Source organism: Pyxicephalus adspersus, chromosome 4 (genome assembly GCF_032062135.1).
Source record: "Pyxicephalus adspersus chromosome 4, UCB_Pads_2.0, whole genome shotgun sequence".
NCBI classification, from domain to species: domain Eukaryota; kingdom Metazoa; phylum Chordata; class Amphibia; order Anura; family Pyxicephalidae; genus Pyxicephalus; species Pyxicephalus adspersus.
The window spans coordinates 30,154,874-30,175,158 of record NC_092861.1 but is presented as its reverse complement, the minus strand read 5'-3'; the positions used below and the strand labels follow the sequence as shown (position 1 = coordinate 30,175,158).

Sequence of the window (20,285 nt, the reverse complement as noted above, 5' to 3'; positions counted from 1 at the left end):
CTTCCCAGATGCATGCAAGCCACCATATTTTGTCCACAAATGTAGATAGCCCATCCATGCAACTGATTGAAATCTATCATGAGCATGCATAACTTGATTGTACAATCTCCTAAATTTATCAACAGCTATGCAATTTGAGGGCCTACCTGCCTACATTTATAAATGTAAAGAATTCTTTAGATCGGCCCTCGTACAATTTAGACATTAATAATAAAACCACAAGCTTTTTAACCAGTAGTTGGTTCACCTTATCTTGACATATTTGAAAATTGATTTTTTTTTTTTTTTTTTTTTTTTAAATAGGCGTTTTGACCTGCTGAAGAGGTTTCCTGGCTAGTATGATATGGATATATTGTAATTTAGTATTAGAGAGAGACTGTGGGCTAGTAGTTGCTACTCTTGAAGCTACATCCATGCCTTTAATTAAATATATCTGCAGATGATCTTATTATGCAGATATTCTGAAAGACCTGATGGTTAGGCTCTCGAGTTGAAGAGGAGAAAAATATAGGTTATATCTGTAAACTTGCTTGCTTTGTCAGGGTATAATATTGTTTAATGTATTCCTATATACATTTGATGTTCTGAATTTTCACATTCACAGAATGAACATCTAATGTGTATGGAATACACATTTCCTACTTAAAACGAGAAGTGAAGAAGAGGACCGGATGTCTGGTGTACCCACTCTGCCACCTGCTGTTAGTAACTTTACAATGACACTGCTAGATATGGGAGCTCAGCTGTGACCCAGAACCCATTATCTGTATTATAAGCAGGACCAGGAAAAACCAATACACATACTGAAGGAGGTCTGCCAAGTTGATCAGTTTATCATTTACCTGTCACATATCCTTCTAAGGCTCTTGGGACATACGACTTAGCAAGACTGAGGTTTTCTTTCGTGCATTTGCCAGATTCAAGTCCAAATGACATTCCCATCCTCTTGAGAACCTCAATGTCATCATGGATTTCAAAGGTATTGTCAAAGTTAAAGAGGTATTCAAACCTGCAAAAATAAAATAAAGGTATTTATAGAAGGGGAAATCACACGAAGAAAGCTTTAACAGTAAGGTCTGGAGAATATGTTGTAGATATGGAATACGGCAATCCAGCTATCAGGCTTTGCTTGGCTCTTAGCTCTTCAATAGCTGGATGGCCTTGCAGTGCCTAAAAGTCATGGAGAGAACACGTTCTTCACATTGGAAACATGAACCACTTCTGTTCAGTACTTGACTATTCATCACACTCACTTGTCACTGGATATACTGCAGTCAATGACAGTCTTTTTGCTGGTGTTCACAATGATAAAGGGCAACTTGATAGTGGAGTTTATGGTCGGAGGTGCTTGGCTCAGTTGTTCATTTTGTCTGTTTCTCTGAATCAGGTGCTTGAATGCAATTTGCTAGGGAGGAAAAAAAAAATAAAAAAAAATCAAGTGATCTGGATAATCTTTATATATAGATCTAGATATACATATAGATGGATATAGATATACATATAGATGGATAAAAAAAAACACTTAGGGTATTGGTAAGTTACACTAATAGATACATAGCACAAAGTGACACATTCACATACAGGCATGCTCAACAAGGCAGGGTAAGTGGCACTGATGATGTTGTCGGTAAAACAAAGTAAAATGGAAGAACCAACAGAAACCAATTATGTTCATAAATTAGCTCACTGGTTGACACTGTTACACATTTTACCATGCATTGCCTTTCTGAATAAACCTTATAGTTTATAAAAACTCCCTGTTATAACTTGGTCAGCGGTGTATCCAAAATCAAAGCTGCCAAATATGTGAACTATACTAGTAATATATTTAACCTCTAATGAAAAAAAAAAGATGGAGGCTTGTTTCTAGCTGCTTGGTTGTCAAACTTACCCTGCTCATTACAGAAGGCCTTTGACTCACAACAAGAAATAAGATAAGAAGGAATGACTTTTCTCTGACCCCCAATTAATGAATTAGATGGATGAACATAACAGGAAAACAACCAGCATTTTTAGCAACAAGGTCTGCAATTGAAGCCTCATATTTCTGTTGTGATTTTTTTTTTAAACATTCCACATATATAACAACCCTAAATTGCTACAACACTGAACTCATTTCTAATAACGACCTCTTCCTATATTAAGTCAATTAGTCCAAGAACTTCCGACCATTTCATCAGCGTTACAGTCCTTCATACCCAACCCAAAGTGTTCAGAGCTCCAATATTTAGGAGATCAAGTATGCATCAGGAAGTCTCCTTCTATAAAAAGCCAACTCCCTTGTATACATACAGGTGAATCCAATGCCATTGAAAGCATAACCACTACACAAAGTCCCCTGACACTACTGAACCAGAATGGTTCCCAACAGCAGCTTGCATGGTCTAACATTTGCCTGCACACGACCCTTCTTTTTCAGGGTCCAACGCACATGTCCTTTTCATATCATAATATTACTGCATGTGGACTGCTCAACACACACGTGTGGATGAGTCATATGTTCTCACAATATCAGAACACATATTAAATAGAACATACCAATATAATAAACTGATGTGCATATTCTAATAATAGGACAGTCCCATCCAAACACAAAGATGAAGGAAGAAAACTTCAGTTTATTAACCTGGTGAAAATTACCTCTATAAAAGAAAAACTGTAATATATTTCCTAGGACACATGGAATTCAAAGTTACAGAATACTGGACACTGAATGCTGAGCTTTGATATTACACAGTGCTTATGAATACTAAACAGCTTCTCATTGTAATCACATGTGCCTCTGATCTTAAAAGGAAAGAAGAGAATAATTATGCATATGAACTATATGAAAGAGCCTTTGATGGCCATAGAAACAGTTGTAATACTGAAAAGAGGAAAAAATGAGCATATAAAGTAGAAGCTATACATTTGAATATACATTTATACATCAGAATTGGGGTTCTGAAGCTGTGTTAAAAAAAAAAAAAAGATACAAAAATGATAAATATTTTCAAGCAAGATGCACTTTGTAGCATACACTGAACATACTAGAAGTCAATTTTCTAGAACACTGACTTAGAACAAGCATGCACCATGTGAGTTAAAAACTCCTCTGATCAGAGGCATAAAAAGGTGGCCAAAGAGCCATTACAGAAGCAGAAGTCAGTGATGGAAGCTTGCAGGTTTCCTTTATGTCTGTGGGTGCTAGCACAGGCAAATGTTCACTTGGGATTGGAATATAAAGGGAAAATATCAGCTGACCTATTGTAAGAAACCAATTTTTTTTGGTTTGGATCAGTTGTGGATAAATCAAACATGTTTGTAAATATCACATAAAAGTGAAAAAATTGGGCCCGATATATCAAAACTCTCCAAGACTGGAGAAGATAGACTTTCATGGGAGAATGTAATCCATCAAACCTGGAATGGATTCCTTAAGATCATTTGCTAATTTTTGGCAAAGGTTTTTATTCCTGGACTAGATTCTTTACAGGTTTGCTGGATCACCCCGGGTCCCACATAAAAGTCTATCTTCTCCAGTCCTGATGGGCTTTGATAAATCAGGCACATTGCATTATTTGTATGAATGATCAAGCAAATCTGATCAGCAAAAACAACAGGAAGGATGAAATCACATGTGCGCAATTACTTTTGGACTTCCATCCAATCAGTTACCAATTGGAATATCAAAATTATCAGTCAAATAGCAATTCATCTCCTTGTGTATACTCGGCTTCAGTTGACATTTAATACCAAAGTTCCACAAATGTACAAAGAAGTCAAATCAGAACCAAGCAGAAAAGTATTTCCGTTCTCCAGAAGGATTTTTTTTATCAGGAGAAGAAGAATTGACATTGCTCTGCTACATGTAGTAGTAACACATTTTATCTTGCCTTATAATGAGGTGAGAAGTTGAGAACAAAGCACTTGAGAGGGAGGTCTGTATCTGATTGGACTTAACAAGCGCTGCCATTGTCATACTCTTCATTCTTACTATACTGCAAAAAGTGAATGGGTGGCCCTGTGACCGCTGCCTCACATGATTCAAGCTTTAACAACAATCACACACAGAACACTCAGTGTTTGAATACAGCAATTACGGACAGGAATTTGTTTTGTGTTTAAAAGCAACAGAAGAGACACAACAGAATTATGACAGTCAATGAACAAAAGCATACTACAGAGAGGGACATGATGAATGACAAGGTCAAACAAGTCATTTATATAAATCCTATAGCATCATTCTAAGCTAAAGAAAAGTAGTAAGTGTATACAAACATAAAACATGGAATAGAGAAGGACCCCTCAGGATATTGTTACTTATGTGTTCTTCTAACAGGGAATCTTAGTCTAACCTGGCCCAAAAATTCTATGAACAGTGCTGAAAAGCAGGGACCTTGTGGTACCAGTAACTTGAATAAATGTCCAAATTCCCTTTGATACATCGTGGATCCTGGTAATTAGTGTAAATTATTAATACTTTTGGAACTGAATTTTTCAAACTCATAATATCATTATGTAGCTGTGCATCTATGCCCAGAAACTTGAGACCTCGTCTGCCTTTTAGCTTGCTATTACCAGACTTAGATCTTACAATTGCTTATGACTTACTTCCTGTAACAACAAGTTCTGCCTCCTTATGTAGGTATGTGATTTCTACTGTATTACAGACATACTGGAAGTGTATATTGCATCGATTCCTCCTAATTTAGATGTCACATGGTCACCCATTTTTTACTCTCCCACTAACTTTATTCAGAGATGAGTGAAAAGGACCTGTATTGCAGCGTGAAAGTGAATTGAATCCATAAAACAGATAGATCTATTAATTAGTGAGATGCAACACAGTACCACAAGGGCGCAAGGGTCGATTGGAAAGACACAAAAAGATGGCTAAATTACAGCACATAGCACATAGCAAGATACAGATAGATAGATAGAGATACATGTTGTTACTGCCAGGTTTGATATTTGGAAGGTTCTACACCAGGCATGGGCAAACTACGGCCCAATAAGGTTGTTTCTCCAGCCCTTTGGGTAGTCTGTGGCTCTGGCTGGTACCACCCTGAACAGGGTCAGGAGAAGGACCGCAGAACACGTACCCCGTTTGTATCCCAGCTCGTTTGTGCAGCACACAAACCGCCCACTCTGCCATTGCAGGCTCAGATCTGTGATGGGTTCTGCCATAATGGTGTCACGTTTAGTGGCGTCATGATGGAAATAACCCCGCCCACTCTCCCATCGGCCTGGCCTCTCTGTCAAATTTTTTATCAGATTGTGGCCCCCACTGAAAAAGTTTGCCCACCCCTGTTCTACACCCATGGATATATAGATGCAGAGGAAAATGGGCCCAACCTTCTTGGTCAACATAGTGTATAAGCGGCCCTGTAGAGGCCATGTACCTGTTGTCTTAGCTAAGCTCCCACCATGCACAGCTTTTGATATAAAGCCCTCCAATAACTGAATGAAAGGGCAGTAACCAGCTCTACAGAATCACTTCAGTTTTCACCCTGAAAAGCCAGTTCCAGAGGTGTCTGTAAGCAAACCTTCCTTGCTCCTTTCTATAGGCAAAACACAAATTTTCACATGATATAACTGCTCATGTTCCTGGCCTGGCAAACAATATACAGTATATGCCTAAGGGCTGTCATATCGCGCTTGCAAATTCAACATCTTTCCAAAACTGATGGATGCCTTAAATCTTGAAACAAGATTTTGAAACAAGAAAATCACTGAAACAAGCAACGGAATAATGTTAGATTCATGTTTTTTTTTGGTTCTGGTGTTTATATGCCATTTCCATACAGTCTGCATAAACCTATAAATAAAAACACTCAAATGTTTATTTTAATTATTTATCGTCCAAGACACCAAGATTTCAAATTATTGATTCAAAGCATTAATAATACAAGGTGGTGGTTTATGACATTTCAATAAGTATTAGGTACCTGCAGCAGCAGCTCCTGGAGTTGGGCACTTTTTTGTTTTATGCGTTCTATTCGCCTCTGTTTCTCTATCTGAAATTTCAAAAGATAAAATAATACTTATAAACTTTAACAACTTCATTCATTATCAAACATTGGGAAAAAGCAAACCATTCAAGTTGGGTGATTAATTGCACTGGTTTTGCAACTTTACCTGAAAAAGGAAAGGTGAGTTTATGTGGAAATTAAGAGTAACTCCACTAAGCAAATGTAGTGAGAAGAGTCTAATGGGTAAATGACATTTACTTGTGTGCTTTTGTTTAATGGTAGAAAACAAAACTGTGACACCAAATAGGAAGCAAAGTGCCAAGCAGATAGGGGAGGCCTAAAATGAATACCTTCCAACTCTGACATCTACTATCTAGATATTGATTTTAAAAGGGTATTTTACATATGTTTATGCCCCATTTACCCCATTTATTATGAACAAATACCTGTAAAATACAGTGTAGGCAGTAGTTTATGGCCTTGTTTCAGTGCTTATGGGATTTATTTTAGAGCCTAAACAGAAGAATCACTTTTCATTTCTTGTTATCATGAAACGTAATAATCAGAGTACAATGAATTTTATTATAGGACTTTTAAATAGGAGCTTTTGGTTCCCATTTCTAGCATGTAGAAAACTACACAGTAATTATGGATAATGTAAATCTTTGAAAAGACTGCAGTACACTCACATAATGCAGAGTGTGGAAATAGCACAGGATAATGCTGAGCATGTAACACCCCCCATTCCTGCAATGAGACACGGTAGGCTGGAGCACACTAGTAATGAGCTGCTGAGTCAGCTGCTCCCCACAGCTGGGTACCAGGACCAGCACTCACTACATCTCTCAGTCTGTACTTCATTACATTTAGCTAGGCCTCAAATACAACACTGCATTAATATGCTTGTTTACATAAATTCACAAGAAAACGTCCTGATATGGTATATGTCCTACAGACAGACATCATCACAAGGCTTAGTTCTGGTGAATTTAAAATATCATATCCAGAGATCCTTTCATGTTTTGGTAATATATGCATACATTGCCCAGAAAAATTATCGTCACCCATTGCACGTCTAATAATGTAATAAACAGTGGGACTTCTATGCACAGATCCACGGTGGCAGCGTGGTGGCTCAGTGGTTAGCACTCTGGGTCCCAGGTTCAAATCATGGCCAGGACACTATCTGCATGGAGTTTGCAGGTTCTCTCTGTATTTCTGTGGGTTTCCTCCCACATTCCAGTTAGGTTAATTACCCCCCCTCCCGCCCCAATTGACCTTAGACTGTGTTAGGACATATGACTATGGTAGGGACATTAGATTGTGGGCCCCTTTGAGAGACAGCTAGTGACATGCCTGTGGACTTTGTACAGCGCTGTGTAATATGTTGGTGCTATAAAAATACTGTGTAATAATATTATTATTCCACAAACAAGGGCCTCCACTAGTCAAAGTTGCATCATTCTAGATGGTCGAAGATCCCGGAATAGGACTGGGTAAAGATGGTGGTACCAGGGCCAAAACAAAATGAGATTAGTGGAATTAATAAATTGCACTCAGGCAGGTATGTTTATTTTATTGCAGAAAGGACATTACCTGTCCCTTCCGCAGTAAAAGATCACCCTGCTTGCAATGCTTTTTAATAACAAGTCTGTTGCTTTTCCAAAGTTCCCAAGCAAAGATATATATGTAAAATGTGATTGTGAGTGCTCATTTCTCCTGCCACCCATGCCATAAAACATAGCTCCATTCATGAGAAATCACCCCCCCCCCCCCAATCTATGCTGGCAAATGGCACTGGCACAGAAATGTCTATTTCCTGGGTGACCTGCAGCTCTGACTGGTTGCTCCTGTTGACTTTCACATTATTACAGTGGCAGTAGAGTTGGAGGTAAGAAGAAGAAAGCAATATGAGCTGCGTAGGGACCAAGCAGACAGACACTCACTCCAAGAAGTGTCAGTATACCAGGAGACATCATGAAACATTTTCTCATAAATGGATCCGTTTTTGGCTGTGTGGGTGACAGGAAAGAAAAGTATTTACAGTATTTCACAGTTAGAAGTTTGCTTGGGAACTCCATCATAAGGACATGGTCACATTAAAGTAGAGGATTATAGTGGCTTGCACCACATGCATTGGTGGAGGAGCAGAGTATGGAAGCCATGGAAGGAAAGAAGTAATCTTAATAGGACACTAGGCAGTGAAGAAACATTACCTCTAGATTCTCACATTCCTGCACAGAGTTTGATGGCAGACCAATCCACTTAATTTCCTTCTTCTCCTTGGAGATAATATTCATAGCCATTAGTACATTGAGTGCATCATAAACTCTTCTGCGGATATTCTTCTGATCGTAAGCCTGGGACATTAACAAACAATTTATGAGAAGTTATAATTGCTTGAAGAACTAATTGTGTCAGAAATAATGTACTGTTCAATCTCATGTTCAATTATGATGAATATTATATCACTTCATGACATTCAGATTATTAAATAAGTAAGCTTTTTTTCATTGTGCTACTGTCTGACCAAGAATTACAACTACTACCCTGTTGGCTGTAAAACTAAAATAATTTTAGTTACTATAGGTGTTGAAAAGAACCCCATGTGGGTTTTTTATTACTGGGTTTTACATTGACAAACATGAATTTGGTTGAGACACAATCAAAGCGTTTTTATCACAACAACATCGCCAAAGCTTGTCAGAAGAACAATCAGATAAACAGCAAGACAATACATAAAACTTCACTCACCGAATCGGAAGGCAGGTGACCTGCAGAGTTGGTAAATTCTGCCACTAATTCATCAGCTACCTCGTTATATGACGTAGTGCCCTTGGTCTGAACCTTTTCACAAACTTTCATGGAGAAATGCCGAAGACCTTTTCCACTCTTCTCCCCTCTTTTGCTTCTCTTGCTGTGGTTTGAAAAATAAAAAAAAGACATATTTTGGACTATAAAATGAATATTACAGTCTAACATTTTTATTAAGCAAAAACATAAAATTTGACAGTATTAGGGCCATTTTGACCATTTTGTTGCTCCCTGCAAGAGGTGACAGGACCCTGCTCCTCTAACCTTTACCCATCCCAAAACTAGCACTTTCATATGCTACTAAGATATGGTGACCATTTATTTGTCAGATTAGCAATATAGTACATATCCGCCTTGGTAAATAAAAAACTGCCTACAACTAACCCCTGCTCCCCCCAAAAAATACAAACCTACTAGCTCCTGCCAACTTGGTTCTCTATGTCATGGATGATCCGCTGCTATACTTCTTCTGTGTCACAACCTATAAATCCTACCGTGACAGAAATGGAAGCAGGACAGCAACCTTTGGTCACAAACATGATTTTAGATTCAGAGTCTCTGTGCATATTGTTGCTTGTCCGCAGTATCTACAGCAATTGTCATACAAAGATTTTGGTCAACAGTGTAATCCTACATATGGCCAGTTAATTTAGTCAATAGAAGTCTCCCTGATGAGTGCAGAATCTTTAAGATTATATAAATTCATTTTTTAGTAACTTTGGAACCTTGATGATTTCTTTTTATATATATATATATATATATATATATATATATAACCGGTTTACAACAGTGTTTAAAACATTATGTAATGAGCAGACTATAAATTTCTGGCTTGGCATGTAATTCTTTTTTTTATGTGGATAAAATGGAAAAATCGGGTCATGGAAACAGTAGCTGAATTCCTGGGTGTCTTTCCCAGAATGTACCGCAGATCCTGAGTACAACCATACACTACAGTGTCTGGAAGAAAAGGTGCTGCAGATGATAGAAACGCTTCCTGACAAGTGGTTGCCACAGTGGCCAGGCACTCTGAGAAAGCATCCAGAGAGATTAGTTCCAGATTCCTCGTTAGAAAAAGCAGCAGGAAGTGAAAAGAAGTGGAAGAGTCAGACTTTGCCAGAAACTAACTAGTCTGAACTGCTCAACATTTACTGCTTTCACACAAAGGGCTTCATAGCAGCTTCTTACTTCCAAGGCACACTATATTGTACAACGCCTGCTCAATGTTTCCTCTGCACACTGCTCAAAGAATGAATTTTCACAGAACTGTACATTCTGCAAGAAATTCTATAACACAGAGTCAACAAACCGTACAACAGAGTGCATCTCTGTAAGTCCATGGATTTACTGAGTTACATATCCCCTAAAACTGGCCTTGTGCTGCTTTAATGTTTGAATACACAAGCAAATATAAAGGTGGTCAATTCTGACATATTTTTGACAACCATTTATAGAACATGTACTCAACCTTTTCACAAAGAAGCATTTCTAGAAGGAGGCATCCACTGGCCACTTTCTACAACAAGTGACTTCAATACAAGAAACTCTTTGCAAACCCTTTACTTTTACTTCCTTTACCAGTATTTTTTAGACCAGGACATGGGCCATAGCTATGAACATATTGGGTCTGTTTTAATAAAGCTCTCCAAAACTGGAAATAGAATAATATGGGGCAAGCTGGGTGATCCAGCAAACCTGAAACAGATTTATTAAAAATAATTTGCTATCACTTGGCAAATGTTTTCAATCCTAGAATGAAACACAGGTTCTCCCATGATAGTCTATCTATAAATCAACAGAATCTTCAACTGAATGCATGTCTCCCTGACTTTAATGTCACTAAATTTTAGAATTTAGGAAATTATGAGTTATGAATCGTGCAGTTCAACAAATCTTTATTAAGCCTGTAAATCAATTTGCAAATCAATCAAGATTTCTTCACAGAAAACACCTTAACATTTTGAATCCTTACCATCTCATACTTTGCTAAACTAACCTTTCCAGACACCTCACAACTTTTTTCACGTACTCCTACAGACCAATCACACCTCCCCAAAATGATAAAATTTCTGAACACTCACCCATCAGAGAAGTCAGACTCTATGAACTCTCGGGAACGCTTTCTGTCCCTACAAAATAAAAGACAGAATGAAGTTATTTTGCAGTAAATACACATTTCAGGGATGGTAATTATTGCACTGGTGAATAGTAAATTTATACCAGGTGAACTGGTAAAGAAATCATAATATATATGGTTTGTGTATAGGAATATAGATCAATATAAACTGGGGGAGGTTGAGCGATCAGTAAGAAAATCAAAGAACAAGAGTACAGAAATGAATGCATTAGGTCACCCATAAAGACCTTGTTTAGAAGGTTCCAGAGTGCTCAGTTCAGTATTATTGGGTTGACCAGCCAGGACCATTTACCTTACATCTAGCATTGCACATGATAAACTTTAACATGTCATTACAAGGACATTACAACTAAATAGTCAATTGTGTAAGCATTCTCCTGGGTTTTTTCAACAAGTGGGTCACTTTTTTAAAGAAAGGCATTGCACATCCTAGTGTTAGCAATGGTTTGATCAGCACTCACTCTTAAAGCTCCTCCACCCCCCTTATTTAAACAATGCACGCTATGCATGGTGCTCACTAAATACTATCCCTTGTCAGGGACTCAAAATAACATAGCATAAGCTGGGGCGCTTCCAAGAGAATGAGTCTTAAAGGAACCTAACATGTTGAAGGCATGCAACCAATAGTTTACTTTGTTTGTCCAAGCAGTAAAAGGGATATGGTATACACAAAGAACATATGATTATTCTGCTGTGTAACAGCCTAGCCTAATATTCAATATCGTGTTAAGAACAGAACATGCATCCAAACTCTGGTATTTACCCAGGGATCCAGCTGGTTGTGTCTGTGATGTGGCTCTGGGTTACCATGGCTGAGGTAGCCGTAGAGAACTGTCTCCCTATCAGAAGATCTGCTCCGGCGTTCAGTCTTTGAGGAGTGCTTATAATCTAGAAAGAGAAGGGGAAAAAAAATTAGGATATATAATGAACAATACCACATGGTTTAAACTTTATTTTTCCCAAAATAGATTCTCAACTATATTTTAAATTGCAGAGGCCATTGTCATTTCTCGTAAGGCCATAGGCTACATACACACGTCCAATGGTTCTCGTCTGATAATCGGCTCGGGGCTGATATTGGCCAAGAATCTGGAGTGTGTACAGTGCCCGTTGTCCAAACGACCGTCTTGGCGGATCAATGGATGATGGATGACGAACGATCTGAAGAGCATAACGGTGCTGTATGTACAGCACCCGTTCATGCATTGTGCAGTCGTTATTGGTTGGAAAGGATAGTGAAAGATCCTTTCCAATGACAGTTGTTAAAATTGTGTATGAAGCCAAAGGAATGCAGGACTTTTAGCATGAATTATGACACCCAGAGCATAGTCTATAGCCCAGAGACTTAAAAGTAGAGTTTGACAATATTACATGATTACAAAGAGTATTTTTATTCTTAGGGGGGGTCCATTTGTTCTTTAGGTTTAGGAAGAATAGGGTTAGAAACAGTCTAGTTCTTTACTATTGCTTGAGCGCCCTTTGGAGAGATTTACTCTAAGCTCTGTTGACTGATATCACATAGACTGCAAAGTAGATGAAAATCCAAGGCTAGGTACACACGTGCAATGGTCCTCGTCCAACAATTGGCTCAGGGCTGAAATCAGACGAGAATCTTGTGTGTGTACAGTGCTTGTCGTCCATTGTCCTGGCAGGTCCACAGATGATGGACGGCGAATGATCATAATGGAAGTGAAGGGGGGAGAGTGCAGGGGGGTGCCGCTCAGTCGTTCTCCACCTCCCCTCTCCATGGAGCAGAACGGTGCACAGAATGTACAGCACTCTTTCATGCATCGTGCACAATTATTGCACCTGTTGCACCTTTTTAACGATATTAGCTGAGCAGCAGGTAAAGGGAAACATGTACCAATGATAACACATGTTCCACCGGCAACTATTAAAGGGTAAGATTCACCTGGTTTTGGGGCAGTTTTCTCACTACTTCACTAATATAAACCTTTTGTTGGTCTGTTGGGTGTCCTGACATGAAGTGAGGGAGAAGCCCACTGGAGGTAAAAAAGGCATTGAGAACAAAGATTCTAAAGCTTTCCTACACTATCCAAAGCTAGAAAAAGATTTGGTTGGGGACAATACGGTGCTATGGGTGGTGTCCTGCTGTCATACTTTTATCTACCCTTGGAAATTTGTGTGTTCTCTCCAAAAGCAGGATGTTTCCACAACTTATGGTTCATTCTCTACAACTTAAAATAAAACAATCCAACCAGAAGTTTGGGAAAGCACAGTAACAGGCATGTCTGCTTCTACAACTAAAAACTCACAGCTCAAGATGGAGGAAAGATCTGAATAAAATGCAATAAACTTCCTACAACCTGGGAAGGCAGAGGAATTTAGGTATTATTGGATTATCAAGCTGCCACCTTAAGCAAAACAACAATACAGAAATAATGATACCACTATGGATTTCTTTAAGCTTCTAGATTTGTATATATGTTCTGTTGTAGGTACATTATCAAATGTACATTATACTTATTATAACAAGGCAGTGTAGAGTCAGGTGCTGTACAGACACCAATAGTAACCACATTTCAAGAAATAAACTCTTGCTGTAGGTTACCTGACTTTTCCCCTAAGCATTAAATATCTTACTGTTGTTGATTTTGTTAATCTGAAAAATGGTGAAGTGGCAGAATATGTTTGCCTAATTGGTATGTATATTTGTATCTTTATTTCTGCCAATAAAGAAATATTTAAAAAAAATCTCTTACTGTTAGGGTTACCTGTATTCTACATAATTATGTGGCATTTCATATAGAAGTGTATTTCTTCAGAGCATATTTTTTTTATTTTCTTGAATAATATAATTCTAGATTAAGGTCACAAGGTTGTTGGCCCAACCTAAATTAACCAACTGCAGAAGCAAGCTATTGATCTTTATCAATGTACATGTTCCTTATCATCTGAAAAAACAATGGTCCAGTGGTTCTATCAATGCACATCCAAGGGTCATCTCTTGTTATGCCTCCAGCCAGTGAAACAACGTCAATAATTCATCCCTAGACTGTCCATAGGGAATAAATTTAAGTATTACAGCAGCCTAAGCATGGACCAGCCATGAAGAAATTATGCATATTTTGTCGCATAACACCAAATATTCCACACAAAACGTAAACATTGGAAAGGAGATTTCTATGAAAACTGTATAGCATGTTTATATCTTTATCCACCAATTAAAGATTAGCATTTGCCATGTGCGGCTGTCCTAATTTAGGAGCGTTGCAGCTATGGATGGGTTAATCATCACAAGCCAGAAGCCCGCAGTAGGTGGATAGGGAAAAAAAGACTAATGATCGTCACATGGGAGATCCAAACACCGGTCCAGTCCCTCCACGTCCAGTCACAGGCCCCCCAGAACACACGTCACTGCTGCTCTTGGCTGACCTCGGATCCACCTTTCGGCTTTGATCTCCACCGGAAGCTAAACTGAGACCCCAGGCTGCGACCCTGCACTGGATGCTTTACTGCAGGTCTCAGAGACCTACAGAGAAATACAAGCGTGCAGTGACAATCATTCATACATCCTCTCCGGCTGCATAAACATTTAAAGCCATAGCCTGTACTGATGGAATCTTTCATACTGGCATATGGGTGCTGCGGTGTGTTCATTCATGGTAGTAGGAGGAGACTAGAACACAAAGCTGGATGGTTTTGTCACAAAATGTATAGACGATCGAATGGGGTACATGACGTAGTTAGCTCTGCTGTGATCTGGAACATAGGTGTTGTCTGTCATAATTACCCACACAGATATTGTAACTGACAAAAGAGAAAATAGAGGTTTTGTTGGGCAAAAGGAAATATATCCTTTGGAACACTTTCCTGCAATTTAGTCATCTTCCAACTAATAATCCCATAACATAATACTGGCAACTGCATTATAAAAAAGTAACGCTTGCTACTGATCCACAGACAGGTGTCCAGGGCAAGATTTACCATTTGGTACAGTCATTCTATCCCTGGGGTGGCAGGAGCAGGTTTTTAGTTATCAGCCACACATTTGTCTTCTATAAAATGAATATCGCCATCTTTTATCGGCCTATATATATATAAACCTTATGTATTTGCGAAAGCAATCAGCATTTCCACACTGTTTTTTTTTTATTTTAGATTTTCTTCCTATAAATCCTATAGGTTTCAGGCCCTCTTATGACATTGTTGCAGCAGATGACACATGAGTGAATGACAGGTCTGCTTACCATTTCACATTGTTCTTTGTTATTAGCCGAGCACAGTTTTTCCAACAAATCTGCTCCTGGCCAGGCTCACAGGTTTCCCCGACAGCTCGAGGCAGTCCTTACCATACAGCATACTCTGAAAATGTGCTTTTTGCTTAACCGTGCCAGCTCACTGATTGTCATCGTATCAGCCAGCACTTCCTTCCTACTTACTGTAAATCATACACTGCTCTATTTTATTTGTGAGAGCTTCAACCATTCACCTAAAACATCAAAAGTTTGAACATATGGGCTCATCTTCACCAAGGGTAGATCTGGTTTAGTAATAGGCCCAGATCATCCACTGTTGTATACAGACTGTAATCTTTACATACCTAGTATATTGTTCATTCTGTATGTAGCCAACATTTGAACCATTTTTGGAGCCAGTTTTGGAGTCCCCAACTCTATGTTATGTACATTTATATATTGGTAATGGACTAAAATTTGTATCACATTACAGCGTGTTTAAAATATATAGCTGAGCAAAAAATGATCATATATAGTACACCTGTGTAATATGTGCATGTTTCCCCATCCCTTAAAAAAATACCTGAACATCCAGCCAGAAAAAAAGGATCCTGACCTCTTGTAGTGAGCTGACAATACTGCCTCTGCTGCACAGAAATCCCAAACAATACCGGACTTCTTCTCTGCTAGACCATAGAACTCTGCCACATTTGACCCCTTGACCTGTGTCCCCCCCACCACATGCATGCATCGATTTATTTCCCAGGAAACAATGCTGCTGCCTGGCCTCCCAAGAGCCTGCTCACATATTGTGTGTAGGTAAAGGCGCTTGGGAGATGTTTGGAGGAATGCAAAAATCACTAGGAAATGACACAGGACCCCCTGATTTCTTGTTCCCAGAAGCTGTCCTTGCAAGAATTTTACAAGCCTGGTGATGTATGTATCAGAGGGAGCACTAAAGCTTGTTTCTATAGGACCACATTATAGAAAGATAATCCTGGGATTTGATCCAAAAGGGAAGATTTGGGGGTAGGTCATGCCCGCACAAACCTTAGAATTATACAAGGAAAACACATGCAGTGCATTGCTAACTGTTTTGTTGGAATGGTGGACTTCAAAGCTGCAGTTCTACAATGAACAAAAAAGAATTCTTAATATTCTGGCAGGTAAAAAATCAGGGTAGATTACATCTCACCATTGGATAGAATTACAGGTGCAACCTGGTGAAATATACAATTTAGCATGGCTGGGGTCATAGGGACATTCATCTGACTCTGTGATGCACTATCCTGGTCACTGGTTTGGGGGGCTCTGCATGGTAAATATAATTGAAGATTTTTGAACATTGATTGTTGCACTCTATAAGCAAAAGTGATCATGTTTCATGACATTACCACTTAAAGAAGATTAATTTAGATTTAATTGAACAACATACAGTTGCGTTTATTGTTGTTTTTGCAATGCATTTGTGTTGCTTGGCTTTTAGTCACCATACAAGACAATATATGAAACAATCCAAAAGCTCATGTTGAGATGCAAATCGTCTGATATAGTAATAAAAAAATGATTTGTTACGTGTAAGATTTCCGGAAAGCACTTATAGCTCCCAGGTTCACTTTAAGACATCAGAACAAATCATTCTCAATCAGGTCCCTAATACTGTTAAAGAAAATACTGCCACAGTCGTCTGGCCCCGTGTAAACCAATTAAGCTGTTTGGTTATCCTGCAATAGTTGCCAGAATTCCGCGGGTAATGTTACCTTGTGTCTCTCCTGCTCAGCGGGTTTGTTAGAGGAATTATTTTCACATGTGCAGTCAAACATTCCGAGAGCTTTCTTACAAACAGAAAAATTGCTTTACTTTTCAAACATTTACTCCCACCCGGACTTAACTCATTCTGTTCTCAGGGCACCTCATATAACTGGACTCAGGAAACCAATGCCACTAGACAATGTTTTAAAGCAATAGTATAGGAAGACCAGACGGACAGAAGACTCACACATCATCCATACATTGGGTTTAGGCTTGATCATTTATGCAATTTTATAATGTGCAAATGACCATACCAGATGACCTTGTAGCCTAAGAACATTAAGTGATATACTGATGGAACACCAAGGTGTTATTAGTTTTGGTCATCTGAAAGCTGAAATATATGAACAGGTTTTGTAACAAAACACAGAGTATAATTTTAGGCGTCAGAAAACAGAAATCGTATTATAACTCAGATCGTGATCTCTTCTAATTTTATTTAAATTAACATCTTGCCTTAGCTATTGATTGCAGAATCTGTTTTGAATCATAATTTGTTCTCTCATATCTATGCTGTAGCAGAAAAAAATCAGAGGATGGTTTTAAGCCTTTAGTCATCTACAGAGAGGTCTCATCTGGCCACAGGCATATGATTTGGTTTCTAAACAAATGTGCACATTTTTAAAGGCATAGCCATGTATCTAGGTATGTGTAGGCATGGTGAAAAAGTCTTCAGGGAAAGCCGACCACACAATTTATGTGGTAGGGCAGAAAGCCTTAAAAAGAAGCCAGTGGCGTCAGATTCAGGGAACCAGCGTCATCATTGGACAAACACTATGGACGGATTATCATCCTGTCACCAAACTGACCATTGTGGTCAGAGACTTCCAGGTTTTCATCTGGCTGAACTAATATCTTATCCAAAAGTGCCTTACTAAACTTAGCTATTCATGTTTAGGAGTTGTAGTCAAGCCATCCTTAGCCAGGGCTCCGAGTGGAGTTCCTTAAGCTTTGGCTGAATGACCGCCATTTAATGACCTCTTAGTTTGTGACACTTGGAAGAGTCAGCAGAATTATAACAATAATCTTTTTAGTTTTTTTTGATCTGTCAGGGTTCTATTCTTTCCATTCCCCACTAACGTAAGCTGCAAGTTTTCCATGACCTCCTATGGTTCTAGAAGGGTTTCTTAAGGCCTAAAAATTATTCCAAGGGTTTATCAAGCAGCCCTCCCAAATTGTTATTGCTCCATCCTCATTGGAAACATTTCTCCCTATTTCCTGTCCATGAAATTACACAAGAAAATTACAGAGCGAATATTCACAACAGAGGCTTGGATAGAAATAAAATTCCCAATTTTAAGGACCACAACTTCTTCTCCAATTACCAAAAAAATATAACGATGGGTTGCAGAAAGCAACAACGCCATGCACATGTCTTGCCTACATCATCCCCACATGCAAAGTAGAAGTTTATTGCACACGGAGGGCAGATGATTGAAGGGCTCATTAGGAGGGGGGATGGATGGCATTATTAGTGGTGCCACCCTGCTAACAATGCTCAAATCCATTACTAACACCAAGGGGCAGGGTGTATTTAACGTTAAACTTAATGAGCCTTAATCTAACAACTGTAAGACACATTTTGATGTCTTATGATGTGCAACGGCGCCAGATAGGTCAAAACACCCTGATATGATAGGAGATGTAGAGATTCAGCCTATGGTATATGATGTTATCATTGTTAGCAGAACCTCCAGGTATGCCTAACATAGACACCATTAATGAGATGTGCACAATTTGAGTTTCCAGGTCTGATTACTGACTACAGCCAATAAACAGAGCTTCCATCCCTCCTTTTTCTTTTGAATTGATTTTATATTTTAAAGAATAGACAAAAGGAATGACAAAAGTCATTCCAAGTAGAGTTGAACTTTAAAGCTTCATGACGCCAAAAACAGAGCAAAGAATTATGGTCCTAAAAGAGCTCATCACTAAAGAAAAGGAAAAAGCCAGCAGGTGACCTAGCCCACCAGACTAAGACTCTGTAAATGACAAGGTCACTTTTGGACAGACTGATCCTTTAATACATTCAGCATCTTGCAGTTTTATATATAGAACCATTGGCTGATGACCTCATTCGCTCTGCAGAACCTCCTATTTGGCTCTGCTTCTAAACAAAGCTATCAACCCATAGGAAACGTATGTTTGAAATATGTCCAGAACAGAAGCAACTAGGTATCTGCAACAAATATTGCTACATCCCTGCAGCAGTATATGGAGAAGATGTTTTTTTCTTTTAAATCAAGCCGATTTCAACTTAAAGAGACATTGTAATGAGTCAGAGATCACATATTTTACTTTTTACTGCAGTGTTATTCTGAATGTTCATTTCTATTCGACATTTACATTTTACAACCTGTAATAAATTTTTTTTTGTTACAGAATTTAATGTAAATGTTTAGATTCTAATTCAAGTACAACCAGCTGTGTATGTGATCAGCAAACATGGTTATCTCCGAACACAAGTATATAATAAAAGTATATAATATAAAACTATGTATTAAAAGTATCATCATACACAGATGAGGATATATATATCCAGTCTTTAAAGTATCTCTGAAATACTTTATCTCTAAGGCAAGTCAAGAATTTTTAAATTCCTAACTAGAAGTTATTGAGCTTTAAAGTCTTAACTAAGCTCTCTAGTCGCAGGCACTGTGGAACAATTCATGTTCAAAGTTCACATCAAAAGCACTGAAGTAAATCACTCTTCAGCTCAGTCAGATACCCTTTGCAGAGCACCTGGAGATGGCTGGAAGGATGTAGCTGTTAGGTGATGTGAAATGCTCGACAGAGTTTATTGAAAACATGTAAATATTTGAATATCCAAGACCTGTTAATTTAAAATAATGTATTTTATGCTCAGAATTTAAAAACCCAAATGTAATCCCAAATAAAAATCACAACTATACATAATTTAGCTCTGGCTTTTCTAGAAAACCTAGTGGCCTATTTTGATAAAATACTAGGATAGCTTTGTTGTTCCTAAATGCCCAATCACACTAATGCACATGGGTTGATGCACTTGGTTTCTATTGATTAATGGCATTGGGAAAGTACAGTAGGAATGCATGCACCATGCAAACATTAATTGCACTTTAAAAATGTAGCATGCACTACATGTGTTTGTGATGTTCTGCATTTGTATTGCTAAAAAATTATTTTTTAGCAAAAAAAAAAAAAAAAAAAAAAAAAAAAAAGATATAAATCTATGTTCCTGTGTTTCAGACAAATCAGAATTATAGGAGACACAGACAGCCTGCAGAAAGCATGGATTGTAGATAATAGAAGATTTGGGAAGAGTGAACACCCTAACTGCCTGTACCTATCTGAGACCAATTTAACATTCCAGTTCTGAAACAACAGTGT

General features: G+C 38.4%; 1 protein-coding gene across 4 annotated transcripts in view; it reads right to left on the bottom strand.

Moving 5' to 3' along the window:
* The window catches only part of TFDP2 (transcription factor Dp-2), a 53,442-nt gene that overhangs the window by 8,806 nt on the left and 24,351 nt on the right, over positions 1–20,285 (bottom strand). For 2 of the 4 annotated variants that reach the window (XM_072407663.1, XM_072407665.1), the window contains 7 exons: positions 11,669–11,793; positions 10,850–10,897; positions 8,709–8,871; positions 8,171–8,314; positions 5,931–5,999; positions 1,254–1,405; positions 843–1,009 (listed from right to left, as the gene is read on the bottom strand). In XM_072407663.1, the coding sequence (XP_072263764.1) occupies positions 843–1,009; positions 1,254–1,405; positions 5,931–5,999; positions 8,171–8,314; positions 8,709–8,871; positions 10,850–10,897; positions 11,669–11,793 (868 nt within the window). Of the gene's footprint in view, positions 1–842; positions 1,010–1,253; positions 1,406–5,930; positions 6,000–8,170; positions 8,315–8,708; positions 8,872–10,849; positions 10,898–11,668; positions 11,794–12,465; positions 12,545–15,116; positions 15,362–20,285 lie in introns of those variants that run through there. The other 2 variants (XM_072407664.1, XM_072407662.1) reach the window with 2 other exon arrangements.